The sequence below is a fragment of the Oncorhynchus nerka genome, linkage group LG21 (genome assembly GCF_034236695.1).
Source record: "Oncorhynchus nerka isolate Pitt River linkage group LG21, Oner_Uvic_2.0, whole genome shotgun sequence".
Lineage (NCBI taxonomy): Eukaryota > Metazoa > Chordata > Actinopteri > Salmoniformes > Salmonidae > Oncorhynchus > Oncorhynchus nerka.
In genome coordinates this window covers 2,987,017-3,003,223 of record NC_088416.1, presented here as the reverse complement: position 1 = coordinate 3,003,223, position 16,207 = coordinate 2,987,017, and the positions used below count along the sequence as shown (strand labels likewise).

Genomic DNA, 16,207 nt, shown 5'->3' with positions numbered 1-16,207 from the left:
AGTTCATTTTATTTTGCCCTAACAGCATGGTTTAATCATAATGAAAGACAAACACACACACTGTGCTGCCAGTCACAGTGTAGAGCGCAATATGCAACTTTATCTGAATTAGGCCCACAGAATTATACCTATGGAGGAGTGGCTTCTACAAAGAAACTTGAAATGTCATTGGACTTCCGAGTAGGTTTAACGTTGGACCACCGCAAACGTTAGCTAGCTAGCTAACACGCTTGTGTGTGCAGGGCAGCACTAGAATAAAAACACGTCTTACCTTTTTTGTAGTTCATAAATCCAATGTGACAACTATAGACTTAGCTAGCGTTGAAAAGTCCATCCACTCTTCTCTAATTAACCATCTCCCTAATTTCTGAATTATGCTTGTAACGTCATCAGTAGGCTACAATAACCTATGTAATGTCGTCAGTAGACTACAGTAACCTATGTAATGTGGTCAGTAGGCTACAGTAACCCATGTAATGTTGTCAGTAGGCTACAGTAACCCATGTAATGTTGTCACTAGGCTACAGTAACCTATGTAATGTTGTCAGTAGGCTACAGTAACCTATGTAATGTTGTCACTAGGCTACAGTAACCTATGTAATGTTGTCATTAGACTACAGTAACCCATGTAATGTTGTCAGTAAGCTACAGTAACCCGTGTAATGTTGTCAGTAGGCTACAGTAACCTATGTAATGTCGTCACTAGGCTACAGTAACCTATGTAATGTCATCAGTAGACTACAGTAACCTATGTAATGTTGTCAGTAGGCTACAGTAATGTTGTCAGTAGGCTACAGTAACCTATGTAATGTTGTCAGTAGGCTACAGTAACCTACAGTAACCTATGTAATGTTGTCAGTAGGCTACAGTAACCTATGTAACGTCGTCAGTAGGCTACAGTAATGTTATCAGTAGGGTACAGTAACCTATGTAATGTTGTCACAAGGCTACAGTAACCTATGTAATGTTGTCAGTAGGCTACAGTAACCTACAATAACCTATGTAATGTTGTCAGTAGGCTACTGTAATGTTGTCAGTAGGCTACAGTAACCTATGTAATGTTGTCAGTAGGCTACAGTAACCTATAACTATGTCAGTAGGCGACAGTAACCTATGTAATGTCATCAGTAGACTACAGTAACCTATGTAATGTCATCAGTAGACTACAGTAACCTATATAATGTTGTCAGTAGGCTACAATAACCTATGTAATGTCGTCAGTAGGCTACAGTAACCTATGTAATGTCGTCAGTAGGCTACAGTAACCTATGTAATGTTGTCAGTAGGCTACAGTAACTTATGTAATGTTGTCAGTAGGCTACAGTAACCTATGTAACGTTGTCAGTAGGCTACAGTAACTTATGTAATGTTGTCAGTAGGCTACAGTAACCTATGTAATGTCGTCAGTAGGCTGCAGTAACCTATGTAACATTGTCAGTAGGTGGCAGTAACCTATGTAACGTTGTCAGTAGGCTACAGTAACCTATGTAACGTTGTCAGTAGATTGCAGTAACCTATGTAACGTTGTCAGTAGGTTGCAGTAACCCATGTAATGTCATGTCTACAGGTTGTTGTCAGGCTAAGTAACCTATAATGTCAGTAGGCTAATGTTGTTGTCAGTAGGTTGCAGTAACACATGTAATGTTGTCAGTAGGCTACAGTAGCCTATGTAATGTCATGAGTAGGCTACAGTAACCTATGTAATGTCATCAGTAGACTACAGTAACCTATGTAATGTTGTCAGTAGGCTACAGTAACCTACAGTAACCTATGTAATGTTGTCAGTAGACTACAGTAACCTATGTAACGTAGTCAGTAGGCTACAGTAACCTATGTAACGTAGTCAGTAGGCTACAGTAACCTATGTAACGTAGTCAGTAGGCTACAGTAACCTATGTAACGTTGTCAGTAGGCTACTGTAATGTTGTCAGTAGGCTACAGTAACCTATGTAACTTTGTCAGTAGGCTGCAGTAATGTTGTTAGTAGGCTACAGTAACCTATGTAATGGCATCAGTAGGCTACAGTAATGTCATCAGTAGGCTACAGTAACCTATGTAATGTCATCAGTAGGCTACAGTAATGTATGTAATGTCGTCAGTAGGCTACAGTAACCTATGTAGTGTCGTCAGTAGGCTACAGTAATCTACAGTTGAAGTCGGAAGTTTACATTCACTTTAGCCAAATACATTTAAACTCAGTTTTTCACAATTCCTGACATTTAATCCTTGTAAAAATTCCCTGTTTTAGGTCAGTTAGGATCACCACTTTATTTTAAGAATGTGAAATGTCAGAATAATAGTGGAGAGAATGATTTATTTCAGCTTTGATTTATTTAATCACATTCCCAGTGGGTCAGAATTTTACATACACTCAATTAGTATTTGGTAGCATTGCCTTTAAATTGTTTAATTTGGGTCAAACGTTTCGGGTAGCCTTCCACAAGCTTCCCACAATAAGTTTGGTGAATTTTGGCCCTTCCTCCTGACAGAGCTGGTGTAACTGAGTCAGGTTTGTAGGCCTCTTTGCTTGCACACACTTTTTCAGTGCTGCCCACAAATTGTCAATGGGATTGAGGTCAGGGCTTTGTGATGGCCACTCCAATAGCTTGACTTTGTTATCCTTAAGCCATTTTGCCACAACTTTGGAAGTATGCTTGGGGTCGTTGTCCATTTGGAAGACCCATTTGCGACCAAGCTTTAGCTGTTGTCTTGAAATGTTGCTTCAATATATCCACATAATTTTCAAAGCTCATGATGCCATCTATTTTGTGAAGTGCACCAGTCCCTCCTGCAGCAAAGCACCCCCACAACATGATGCTGCCACCCCCGTGCTTCACGGTTAGGATGGTGTTCTTCAGCTTGCAAGCCTGCCCCTTTTTCCTCCAAACATAATGATGGTCATTATGGCCATACAGTTCTATTTTTGTTTCATCAGACCAGAGGACATTTCTCTATGTGCAAGAGAGGAAGGGATATGTGCAGTTGCAAACCGTAGTCTGACTTTTTTATGGAGGTTTTGGAGCAGTGGCTTCTTCCTTGCTGAGCTGCCTTTCAGGTTATGTTGATATAGGACTCGTCTTACTGTGGATATAGATACTTTTGTACCCGTTTCCTCCAACAAGGTCGTTTAACTGTGGATATAGATACTTTTGTACCCGTGTCCCCCAGCATCTTTACAAGGTCCTTTGCTGTTGTTCTGGGATTGATTTGCACTTTTTGCACCAAAGTACATTCATCTTTAGGAGACAGAACGCGTCTCCTTCCTGAGCGGTATGACGGCTGCGTGGTCCCATGGTGTTTATACTTGCGTACTGTTGTTTGTACAGGTGAACGTGGTACCTACAGGCGTTTGAAAATTGCTCCCAAAAACTGAGTTTAAATGTATTTGGCTAAGGCGTATGTAAACCTCCGTCTTCAGCTGTATATATTTACAGTACTAGTCAAAGGTTTGGACACACCTATTCATTCTATTTTTTTTGTATTTTTTAAAACTATTTTCTACATTGTAGAATAATAGTGAAGACATCATAACTATTAAATAAGACATATGGAATCACGTAGTAATCAAAAAAGTGTTCAACACATTTTTCAAAGTAGTTACCCTTTGCCTTGATGACAGCTTTGCATACTCTTGGCATTGTCTCAACCAGCTTCATGAGGTAGTCACCTGGAATGCATTTCAATTAATCGGTGTGCCTTGTTAAAAGTTCATTTGTGGAATTTCTTTCCTTCTTAATGTGTTTGAGTCAATCCGTTGTGTTGTGACAATTTAGGGGTGGTATACAGAAGATAGCCCTATTTGGTTAAATACCAAGTCCATATTATGGCAAGAACAGCTCAAATAAGCAAAGAGAAATGACAGTCTATCATTACTTTAAGACATGAAGGTCAGTCAAAACTTTGAAAGTTTCTTCAAGTGCAGTCTCAAAAGCCATCAAGCGCTATGATGAAACTGTTTCTCATGAGGACCGCCACAGGAAAGGAAGACCCAGAGTTACCTCTGCTGCAGAGGATAAGTTCATGAGAGTTACCAGCCTCAGAAATTGCAGCCCAAATAAATGCTTCACAGAGTTCATGGTCGAATTGCTGCAAAGAAACCACTACTAATGGACACCAATAATAAAACCGCTGTGTGTTTGTGAGACGCGGAGTAGGTGAACGGATGATATCCGCATTTGTGATTCCCACCATGAAGCATGGAGGTGTGATGGTGTGGGGGGTGCTTTGCTGCTGACAGTCTGTGATTGATTTAGAATTCAATGCACACTTAACCAGCATGGCTACCACAGCATTCTGCAGCGATACACCAACCCGCTTAGTTTGTTTCCGCTTTGTGGAACTATCATTTGTTTTTCAACAGGACAATGACCAAAACACACCTCCAGGCTGTGTAAGGGCTATTTGACCAGTGAGAGGGATGGAGTGCTGCATCAGATGACCTGGCCTCCACAATCACCTGACCTCAACCCCATTGAGATGGCTTGGGATAAGTTGGACCGCAGAGAGAGAAAAAAGCAGCCAACAAGTGCTCAGCATATGTGGGAACTCCTTCAAGACTGTTGGAAAAGGATTCCTCGTGAAGCTGGTCTGAGAATGCCAAGAGTGTGCAAAGCTGCCATCAGGGCAAAAGGGGGCTGCTTTGAAGAATCTCAAATCTAAAAAAAAATATGTTGAACACTTTTTTGGTCACTACATGATTCCAAATGTGTTATTTCATAGTTTTGATGTCTTCACTATTATTCTTCAATGGAGAAAATATTTAGAGTAAAGAAAATCCTTTGAATGAGTAGGTGTGTCAGAGAAGCATTGCCTGTACAACCGCAGTAAAGCTCAGGTGTTTCATACTGCAGCTAAGCTGAAATCAGGGCAGAGTACCCAGGGGTATACTAAAAACACTTCTCCAGGTTACAGAGAGAGACAAAAGCTGTCCACCTCTACTCTCTTCCTCTACTACTCTATTCGAGGTCGACGTTTGCTTTTCGTGAGCTGTCACTTATATCCCATTGAATCCATTACAGAACAGGGACAGAAGGCTTGGTGCTTGTATATGAATATTCATATTTCATACTCATGATTTGTGCATCACTGCTATGTCAGTGTGCTCATCCTGGTAACGGAACAATGCAATGCAACAGGGACACACACTACCGTGTGTGTGTGTGTTCAAACCAACAATGACACTCCAGCTAATGCATTTCTCCTCTTCCCATTGTGTGCTTGTCTGCGAAACTATTAAACAACGTGCCGAATATATATTAATTCTGTTGATTATTTATGATCCACTTCATGAAGTGCGTGCGTGTGTGTGTGTGTGTGTTATGTTCTCTGAGCTTAATGGAGAAGCACTCAACGCCTTGCAGGCAGTGACACATTAATCTCCGGTGCGTTATGCTTGTTATTTCTGTGTGTGTGTATGTGTGTGTATGGATGGCCTGTGTGTGTGCATGTGTGTGTCTGTGAGAGGAGGTAAATACACATTGAATGTTGGCACGCAATGCCCGCTGCCTGCCCTGTGAGTACAGAATCAAAGGTGATGATGCCAGGTGGAAAGATCAGGCATACCTCTAGGTCTGACTATAGGACAATTGAATACCTCTGCTTCCGATTTTGATTCAAAGCTTTTCTCTTTTGTGTCTGTCAGACGTGTGGTCAGCCAGCTGAAAAGGTTCAGAGTGGGTTCAGGGTTGTCCAAAGGAGAAAATGAATTAATCCTGTACCCTGTTTTTGCCTCTAGATGTGTTCTTTATTCAGAGTGCACTCATGATTCAAGTGGCATTTTGTGTGATTCAATACAATGTATTCTGCCCCCAGTCCTTTCCCTTCGTTTAATTTCTCAGGGCATAATAACTTGATAAATATAACTTCAACACTGACAAAATAATTCTCCTCAGACTTTTTGTTGATTTCAAAGTAGATCATGGTCGTGTTAAGTAGGGACAAAACAGAGAGAACCCGGGAGGTAATACTGAACTGGTCCAATAACAAATGATCATTTTCATTTTGTGTTGCAAAGAATTTTGATACATGTGCCCTATTGAACATGCCCTGGTTACCTCTATTCAAGCCTCCTCTACCTGTGTCTCGTAGGTTATGACACATCCAGCCCCACTACGTATGATGATGAGCGATGGGGAGGCAGGAAGCTACTGCAGGAGGTGGACACATTGGACAGTAATAGCAGCATGGAAGAGGACGAGGAAAAGAAAAACTGCACCGAACCAGGTAACAAAATGAAAGAAATGAAACCTCTCATATCCCTTCCTCTCTTGCCCCCCCACTCCAGGTAAGAGAGAAAGAAGGAAGAAAGAGAGCACCCCGTATTCTTCCTCCCTCCCTCCATTATTCCCATCTCTCCTTGTCTTCCCAATCTGGGGTAAAAACAGACTTGGGTCAGATAGGCTCCCATGAGCCTACAGTACATCACTCACACACACACGGCAGTGTTCTTTCTGGGTGTTTCAGCACTTTTCACACTTATTCTCGGTCACATTCTGGGACCCCTGTAGCTTTTCTGAAAAGTGAATGTCCCCAGTTTCCATGGCGACCTCTTATCTGATCATCAACGAGCGACTTGGGCTTGACTGTTCAAGCCGGCACTCGTCGATGGATGAATGGTGTGTAAGAATGCTTGAGTTACATGTTTTTATTTTGCCTTTATTTAACTAGGCAAGTCAGTTGAGAACAAATTCTTCTTTTCAATGACGGCATAGGAACAGTGGGTTAACTGCCTTGTTCAGGGGCAGAACTACAGATCTATACCTTGTCAGCTCGGGGATTCGATCTTGCACAACCTTCCGGTTACGAGTCCAATGCTCTAACCACTAGGCTACACACTGCTAGATGAAATGGTGCTGTATATAACCAAAAATGGTTAAATCCCTCAAATAGATATAACTATATATATATATATATATATATATATATATATACAATACCAGTCAAAAGTTTTGACACACCTACTCATTCAAGGATTTTTCTTTATTTTTACTATTTTCTACATTGCAGATTAATAGTGAAGACATCAAAACTATGAAATAACACATATGGAATCATGTAGTAACCAAAAAAGTGTTAAACAAATCAAAATATATTTTTCTTCAAAGTAGCCACCTTGATGACAGAACTTTTAAAGTTCATCAAGTGCTATGATGGACCTGGCTCTCAAGAGGACCACCACAGGAAAGGAAGACCCAGAGTTACCTCTGCTGCAGAGAATAAGTTCATTAGAGTTACCAGCCTCAGATTGCAGGCAAAATAAATGCTTCACAGAGTTCAAGTAGACACATCTCAACATCAACTGTTCAGAGGAGACTGCGTGAATCAGGCCTTCATGGTCAAATTGCTGCAAAGAAAGGACACCAATAAGAAGAAGAGACTTACTTGAGCCAAGAAACATGAGCAATGGACATTAGACAGGTGGAAATCTGTCCTTTGGTCTGATGAGTCCAAATTTGAGATTGTTGGTTCAAATCGCCGTGTCTTTGTGAGATGCAGACTAGGTGAACGGATTATCTCTGCATGTGTGGTTCCCACCATGAAGCATGGAGGAGGAGGTGTGATGGTGTGGGGGTGATTTTGCTGGTGACACTATCTGTGATTTATTTAGAATTCAAGGCACACTTAGCCATGCTGGTTATCACAGCATTCTGCAGTAATACGCCATCCCATCTGGTTTATGCTTAGTGGGACTATCATTTGTTTTTCAACAGGACAATGACCCAAAACACCACCAGGCTGTGTAAGGGCTATTTGAACGAGAAGGAGTGTGATGGAGTGCTCCATCAGATGACCTGGCCTGCACAATCACCCGACCTCAACCCAATTGAGATGGTTTGGGATGAGTTGGACCGCAGAGTGAAGGAAAAGCAGCCAACAAGTGCTCGGCATATGTGGGAACTCCTTCAAGACTGTTGGAAAAGCATTCCTCATGAAGCTGGTTGAGCATGCCAAGAGTGTACAAAGCTGTCATCAAGGCAAAAGGTGACTACTTTGAAGAATCTCAAATATAAAAATATGTTTATCACTTTTTTGGTTACTACATGATTCCATATGTGTTATTTCATAGTTTTGATGTCTTCACTATTATTCTACAATGTAGAAAAACCCCTGAATGAGTATGTGTGTCCAAACTTTTGACTGGTTCTGTATGTATAACTGCTAAGCACTATTATTCTTAGCAGTGTATTTGACAGTTTTAGAAGTGCATACCCCTACAGAGTTAATAAAGTGACTAAAATCTTAGGCTAAAACTGAGGGAATTTGAAGCAGGTCTCTTTATATGTTTTTCGTCTTCAAAATCCCACATCCTGCCCAGATGAACCACAGCTTCTACTGTGTTCTTATTGGTCAGCTGCGTATGCATTTATGGACTTTCATCACCATCATCATCATCTTCCAGACCGGCCTATCCTGCATCATTTAGCCCAGTGTCTATTTATAGCCCTATATGGATGGAGGAAATTTGACATTCAACTCTGTTGTAATGGTGGGTTGAACTGAAGCTTGGGAGAAGGAAGGAGGGGAAGAGGGGATGGAGAGGGGTTCACGGAAGGATTGCATTGACGTTTTGCTTTCTTACCTTGAGATAATGATGACACACATGCTGTCATATCCCCCCCCCACACACTCCCTTCACCTTTTACCTTACCCACCACATTCCCCCTCCTTTCCCCCACTCTCTGGTGTGCTAATTAAGCAAAATGGCCACAATCAATCTCCCATCTCATCCTCCTCCCTCAAGGTCACCGTTATGGTCTATTAAAGGGAGATAGGGGTCGGAGGTCAAGTTATTCTCCTTTCCATGCCTATTATAGTTCACCTCTCCTTCTCCTTGTTAAAATGAAAGCGAGCGTTTAAGAGGCCAGGACTCTGGGGTGACTCTAGTGACGCGTGGCGTAAAGGTAGAGGTTGGACTAAATGATAACCTCTCCTTTAAATATGTACGCACACACACACACACACACACAGTTTGGACTAATAACCTCTCTTAAAGGTGTACTTTCTTTCACCCCTTTTCCTAATTTAATTTGCGAGTCCTGTTCCTGGTATAAAAAAAAATAGATGTAGTTCGTGTTAAGAGTGAGTCATGTTTTGATTTGACCTTTTGAGAAAGTGCTTTTCAGGAGGGGGGTGTATGATTGCGTGTGTCTGTGAGTGTGTTAGTGTACATTTACAGTGTGTGCAGATTTGTGTGTCTTTGAGGGCATATTTTCTTGTCTGTCTGTGTGTGTTATTGTCCATGTGAGAGAGAGCACCCTGTATGCGTGTCTGTGTCTGAGTACCCTGCTGCCTCAGCATTAGAGATGGACAGTGCAGTACCGGTACCCCTGCTGCCTCAGCATTAGAGATGGACAGTGCAGTACCGGTACCCCTGCTGCCTCAGCATTAGAGATGGACAGTGCAGTACCGGTACCCCTGCTGCCTCAGCATTAGAGATGGACAGTGCAGTACCGGTACCCCTGCTGCCTCAGCAGTGGAGATGGATGTGTATAGTGCAGTACCGGTACCCCTGCTGCCTCAGCAGTAGAGATGGATGTGTATAGTGCAGTACCGGTACCCCTGCTGCCTCAGCAGTAGAGATGGATGTGTATAGTGCAGTACCAGTACCCCTGCTGCCTCAGCAGTAGAGATGGATGTGTATAGTGCAGTACCGGTACCCCTGCTGCCTCAGCAGTGGAGATGGATGTGTATAGTGCAGTACCGGTACCCCTGCTGCCTCAGCAGTAGAGATGGATGTGTATAGTGCAGTACCGGTACCCCTGCTGCCTCAGCAGTAGAGATGGATGTGTATAGTGCAGTACCGGTACCCCTGCTGCCTCAGCAGTAGAGATGGATGTGTATAGTGCAGTACCGGTACCCCTGCTGCCTCAGCAGTGGAGATGGACATATGTATAGTGCAGTACCGGTACCCCTGCTGCCTCAGCAGTGGAGATGGATGTGTATAGTGCAGTACCGGTACCCCTGCTGCCTCAGCAATGGAGATGGACATGTGTACAGTGCAGTACCGGTACCCCTGCTGCCTCAGCAGTGGAGATGGACATGTGTATAGTGCAGTACCGGTACCCCTGCTGCCTCAGCAGTAGAGATGGACATATGTACAGTGCAGTACCGGTACCCCTGCTGCCTCAGCAGTGGAGATGGACATATGTATAGTGCAGTACCGGTACCCCTGCTGCCTCAGCAGTAGAGATGGATGTGTATAGTGCAGTACCGGTACCCCTGCTGCCTCAGCAGTAGAGATGGATGTGTATAGTGCAGTACCAGTACCCCTGCTGCCTCAGCAGTGGAGATGGATGTGTATAGTGCAGTACCGGTACCCCTGCTGCCTCAGCAGTAGAGATGGATGTGTATAGTGCAGTACCAGTACCCCTGCTGCCTCAGCAGTAGAGATGGATGTGTATAGTGCAGTACCGGTACCCCTGCTGCCTCAGCAGTAGAGATGGATGTGTATAGTGCAGTACCAGTACCCCTGCTGCCTCAGCAGTGGAGATGGACATGTGTACAGTACAGTACCGGTACCCCTGCTGCCTCAGCAGTGGAGATGGATGTGTATAGTGCAGTACCGGTACCCCTGCTGCCTCAGCAGTGGAGATGGACATGTGTACAGTACAGTACCGGTACCCCTGCTGCCTCAGCAGTGGAGATGGATGTGTACAGTGCAGTACCAGTACCCCTGCTGCCTCAGCAGTGGAGATGGACATGTGTACAGTACAGTGCAGGCCTTGATGATGCTCGGCGTGAGCTCTCCTGAAGTACCTGCAGAAGGCTTCTCTGATTGTTCTGTTCCTTCCACCAACGTCCTGCTGCTCCTCCACTTCAGATGGAACCCCTCATTTCACTAACACACACACACACACACACACACACACACACACACACACACACACACACACACACACACACACACACACACACACACACACGTGTGTGCCCACAAACACAAGAAAACACACACACACACACAGACAAACATACACACACATGCCGCCAGAAAGACGTGAAATTACAGATAACCCATCAAACCCATCATTACGCCACCTTCCATGATTTTAATTGCGGGGACCCCGCTGGATGAGTTTATTTCTGATTTCTGATGCTTGGGGAAAGGATAGGAGGGGAGGGGAAAGAAGAGAGGATAGGAAATGAGAGAGGAGAGGAAAGGAAGGGAGGGGATGGGAAAGGAGAGAGGAGCAGAGGAGGGTAGAAAAGAGCAGAGGAGGGGAGAGAAGTAAAGGAGGGGAGGATAAATGGGAGAGGAGGGGAGGAAAGATCAGAGGAGAGGACAGGAGAGGAGGGGGTAAAAAACAGGGGAGGGGAGAGGAGAAGAAAGAGAGGATTGGAAAGGAGGAAAGTGGAAAGGAGAGGGGAGAAAAGAGCAGGGGAGAGGAGAGGAAATCAGGGGAGAGGAGAGGAAATCAGGGGAGGGGAGAGAGAAGAGGAAAGGAAAGGAAGGGAGGGGAGATGAGAGGAAAGGAGGGGAAAGGAGAGAGGAAAGGAGGGGAGGGGAAAGGAGAGAGGATAGGAGGGAAGAGGAGCGGAAAGGAGGTGAGGGGAAAGGAGAGAGGTGAGGAAAGGAAGAGAGGGGAAAGAGGAGAGGAAATATGAGGAGAGGAAAGGACAGAGGAGCAGAGGAGGGGAGGAAAGAGAAGAGGAGGGGAAATGAGAGAGCCAAGGAGAGGAGGGAGGGAGAAAAGATAATAGGAGGTGAGGGGAGAAAAGAGAGGAGGAGAGGAGAAGAGGAAAGGAGGAGAGGATAGGTAAGGAGAGCAGAGAGGAAATTAAGGGAAGGGAAGGAGACAGGAGAGGAAAGATGAGGAGAGGAGAGGTGGGAAGGGGAGAAAGAGAGGAGGGGATGGGAGAGGAGAGGAGGGGAGAAAAGAGCAGAGGAGAGGAGAAGAGAGGAGAGGAAAGGAAGGGAGGGGAAGGAGAGAGGAGAGGAAATATGAGAGGAATGGAAAGGAGTGAAGGGGAGAGGAGAGGGGAGGGGAGAAAGAGCAGGGGAGGGGAGAGAAGGGGGAGGGGAAAGGAGGGGAGGGGAAATGGGAGAGGAGATGGAGGGGAGAAAAGAGGAGAGGAGAGAATGTACGGATGAAAGTAGATAAAGGTATAGAATAGGCCAGAAAAGAAGAGAGGGAACAAGCCACGTGTGGCTTCAGAGATTTCTGCCCTTCATTATTTTTTTTAGGTTTCTGGTAGTGTTGGTAGATGGGTGTTCTCACTACTGGTAGTGTAGGTAGATGGGTGTTCTCACTACTGGTAGTGTAATTAGATGGGTGTTCTCACTACTGGTAGTGTAGGTAGATGGGTGTTCTCACTACTGGTAGTGTAGGTAGATGGGTGTTCTCACTACTGGTAGTGTAGGTAGATGGGTGTTCTCACTACTGGTAGTGTAGGTAGATGGGTGTTCTCACTCTTCTTCTGGTAGTGTAGGTAGATGGGTGTTCTCACTACTGGTAGTGTAGGTAGATGGGTGTTCTCACTCTTCTTCTGGTAGTGTAGGTAGATGGGTGTTCTCACTACTGGTAGTGTAGGTAGATGGGTGTTCTCACTCTTCTTCTGGTAGTGTAGGTAGATGGGTGTTCTCACTCTTCTTCTGGTAGTGTAGGTAGATGGGTGTTCTCACTACTGGTAGTGTAGGTAGATGGGTGTTCTCACTCTTCTTCTGGTAGTGTAGGTAGATGGGTGTTCTCACTACTGGTAGTGTAGGTAGATGGGTGTTCTCACTCTTCTTCTGGTAGTGTAGGTAGATGGGTGTTCTCACTACTGGTAGTGTAGGTAGATGGGTGTTCTCACTCTTATTCTGGTAGTGTAGGTAGATGGGTGTTCTCACTACTGGTAGTGTAGGTAGATGGGTGTTCTCACTACTGGTAGTGTATGTAGATGGGTGTTCTCACTACTGGTAGTGTAGGTAGATGGGTGTTCTCACTCTTCTTCTGGTGGTGTAGGTAGATGGGTGTTCTCACTACTGGTAGTGTAGGTAGATGGGTGTTCTCACTCTTATTCTGGTAGTGTAGGTAGATGGGTGTTCTCACTACTGGTAGTGTATGTAGATGGGTGTTCTCACTACTGGTAGTGTAGGTGTTCTCACTACTGGTAGTGTAGGTAGATGGGTGTTCTAACTCTTCTTCTGGTAGTGTAGGTAGATGGGTGTTCTCACTCTTCTTCTGGTAGTGTAGGTAGATGGGTGTTCTCACTCTTCTTCTGGTAGTGTTGGTAGATGGGTGTTCTCACTACTGGTAGTGTAGGTAGATGGGTGTTCTCACTACTGGTAGTGTAATTAGATGGGTGTTCTCACTACTGGTAGTGTAGGTAGATGGGTGTTCTCACTACTGGTAGTGTAGGTAGATGGGTGTTCTCACTACTGGTAGTGTAGGTAGATGGGTGTTCTCACTACTGGTAGTGTAGGTAGATGGGTGTTCTCACTACTGGTAGTGTAGGTAGATGGGTGTTCTCACTACTGGTAGTGTAGGTAGATGGGTGTTCTCACTCTTATTCTGGTAGTGTAGGTAGATGGGTGTTCTCACTCTTCTGGTAGTGTAGGTAGATGGGTGTTCTCACTACTGGTAGTGTAGGTAGATGGGTGTTCTCACTCTTCTTCTGGTAGTGTAGGTAGATGGGTGTTCTCACTCTTCTTCTGGTAGTGTAGGTAGATGGGTGTTCTCACTACTGGTAGTGTAGGTAGATGGGTGTTCTCACTCTTCTTCTGGTAGTGTAGGTAGATGGGTGTTCTCACTACTGGTAGTGTAGGTAGATGGGTGTTCTCACTCTTCTTCTGGTAGTGTTGGTAGATGGGTGTTCTCACTACTGGTAGTGTAGGTAGATGGGTGTTCTCACTACTGGTAGTGTAATTAGATGGGTGTTCTCACTACTGGTAGTGTAGGTAGATGGGTGTTCTCACTCTTCTTCTGGTAGTGTAGGTAGATGGGTGTTCTCACTACTGGTAGTGTAGGTAGATGGGTGTTCTCACTCTTATTCTGGTAGTGTAGGTAGATGGGTGTTCTCACTACTGGTAGTGTATGTAGATGGGTGTTCTCACTACTGGTAGTGTAGGTGTTCTCACTACTGGTAGTGTAGGTAGATGGGTGTTCTAACTCTTCTTCTGGTAGTTCTCTCCCTCTTCTGCAGAGGTAGATGGGTGTTCTCAGCTAACTGGTAGTGTAGGTAGATGGGTGTTCTCACTCTTCTTCTGGTAGTGTAGGTAGATGGGTGTTCTCACTCTTCTTCTGGTAGTGTTGGTAGATGGGTGTTCTCACTACTGGTAGTGTAGGTAGATGGGTGTTCTCACTACTGGTAGTGTAATTAGATGGGTGTTCTCACTACTGGTAGTGTAGGTAGATGGGTGTTCTCACTACTGGTAGTGTAGGTAGATGGGTGTTCTCACTCTGGTAGTGTAGGTAGATGGGTGTTCTCACTACTGGTAGTGTAGGTAGATGGGTGTTCTCACTACTGGTAGTGTAGGTAGATGGGTGTTCTCACTCTTCTTCTGGTAGTGTAGGTAGATGGGTGTTCTCACTCTTCTGGTAGTGTATGTAATGGGTGTTCTCACTACTGGTAGATAGGTGTTCTCACTACTGGTAGTGTAGGTAGATGGGTGTTCTAACTCTTCTTCTGGTAGTGTAGGTAGATGGGTGTTCTCACTCTCTTCTGGTAGTGTAGGTAGATGGGTGTTCTCACTCTTCTTCTGGTAGTGTAGGTAGATGGGTGTTCTCACTACTGGTAGTGTAGGTAGATGGGTGTTCTCACTCTTCTTCTGGTAGTGTTGGTAGATGGGTGTTCTCACTACTGGTAGTGTAGGTAGATGGGTGTTCTCACTACTGGTAGTGTAATTAGATGGGTGTTCTCACTACTGGTAGTGTAGGTAGATGGGTGTTCTCACTCTTCACTGGTAGTGTAGGTAGATGGGTGTTCTCACTCTGACTGGTAGTGTAGGTAGATGGGTGTTCTCACTACTGGTAGTGTAGGTAGATTGGTGTTCTCACTACTGGTAGTGTAGGTAGATGGGTGTTCTCACTCTTCTTCTGGTAGTGTAGGTAGATGGGTGTTCTCACTCTTCTTCTGGTAGTGTAGGTAGATGGGTGTTCTCACTCTTCTTCTGGTAGTGTAGGTAGATGGGTGTTCTCACTCTTCCTCTGGTGGTGTTGGTAGATGGGTGTTCTCACTCTTCTGGAAGTGTTGGTAGATGGATGCTCTCACTACTGGTAGTGTTGGTAGATGGGGGTTCTCACTCTTCTTCTGGTGGTGTTGGTAGATGGGTGTTCTCACTCTTCTTCTGGTAGTGTTGGTAGATGGGTGTTCTCACTTCTTCTGGTAGTGTTGGTAGATGGGTGTTCTCACTCTTCTTCTGGTGGTGTTGGTAGATGGGTGTTCTCACTCTTCTTCTGGTGGTGTTGGTAGATGGGTGTTCTCACTCTTCTTCTGGTGGTGTTGGTAGATGGGTGTTCTCACTCTTCTTCTGGTGTTGTTGGTAGATGGGTGTTCTCACTCTTCTGGTAGTGTTGGTAGATGGGTGTTCTCACTCTTCTGGTAGTGTTGGTAGATGGGGGTACTCACTCTTCTTCTGGTAGTGTTGGTAGATGGGTGTTCTCACTACTGGTAGTGTAATTAGATGGGTGTTCTCACTACTGGTAGTGTAGGTAGATGGGTGTTCTCACTACTGGTAGTGTAGGTAGATGGGTGTTCTCACTACTGGTAGTGTAGGTAGATGGGTGTTCTCACTACTGGTAGTGTAGGTAGATGGGTGTTCTCACTCTTCTTCTTGTAGTGTAGGTAGATGGGTGTTCTCACTACTGGTAGTGTAGGTAGATGGGTGTTCTCACTCTTCTTCTGGTAGTGTAGGTAGATGGGTGTTCTCACTACTGGTAGTGTAGGTAGATGGGTGTTCTCACTCTTCTTCTGGTAGTGTAGGTAGATGGGTGTTCTCACTCTTCTTCTGGTAGTGTAGGTAGATGGGTGTTCTCACTCTTCCTCTGGTGGTGTTGGTAGATGGGTGTTCTCACTCTTCTGGAAGTGTTGGTAGATGGATGCTCTCACTACTGGTAGTGTTGGTAGATGGGGGTTCTCACTCTTCTTCTGGTGGTGTTGGTAGATGGGTGTTCTCACTCTTCTTCTGGTAGTGTAGGTAGATGGGTGTTCTCACTCTTCTGGTAGTGTTGGTAGATGGGTGTTCTCACTCTTCTTCTGGTGGTGTTGGTAGATGGGTGTTCTCACT

General features: G+C 44.8%; 1 protein-coding gene across 1 annotated transcript in view; it reads left to right on the top strand.

Annotated features, from left to right (window-relative positions):
* LOC115104398 (sodium/potassium/calcium exchanger 3-like) overlaps positions 1-16,207 on the top strand; it is a 95,417-nt gene that overhangs the window by 1,276 nt on the left and 77,934 nt on the right. Inside the window, exon 2 of the mRNA XM_065006203.1 lies at positions 6,088-6,222. Coding sequence (XP_064862275.1) covers positions 6,088-6,222 — 135 coding nt within the window. The remainder of the gene's footprint in view (positions 1-6,087; positions 6,223-16,207) is intronic.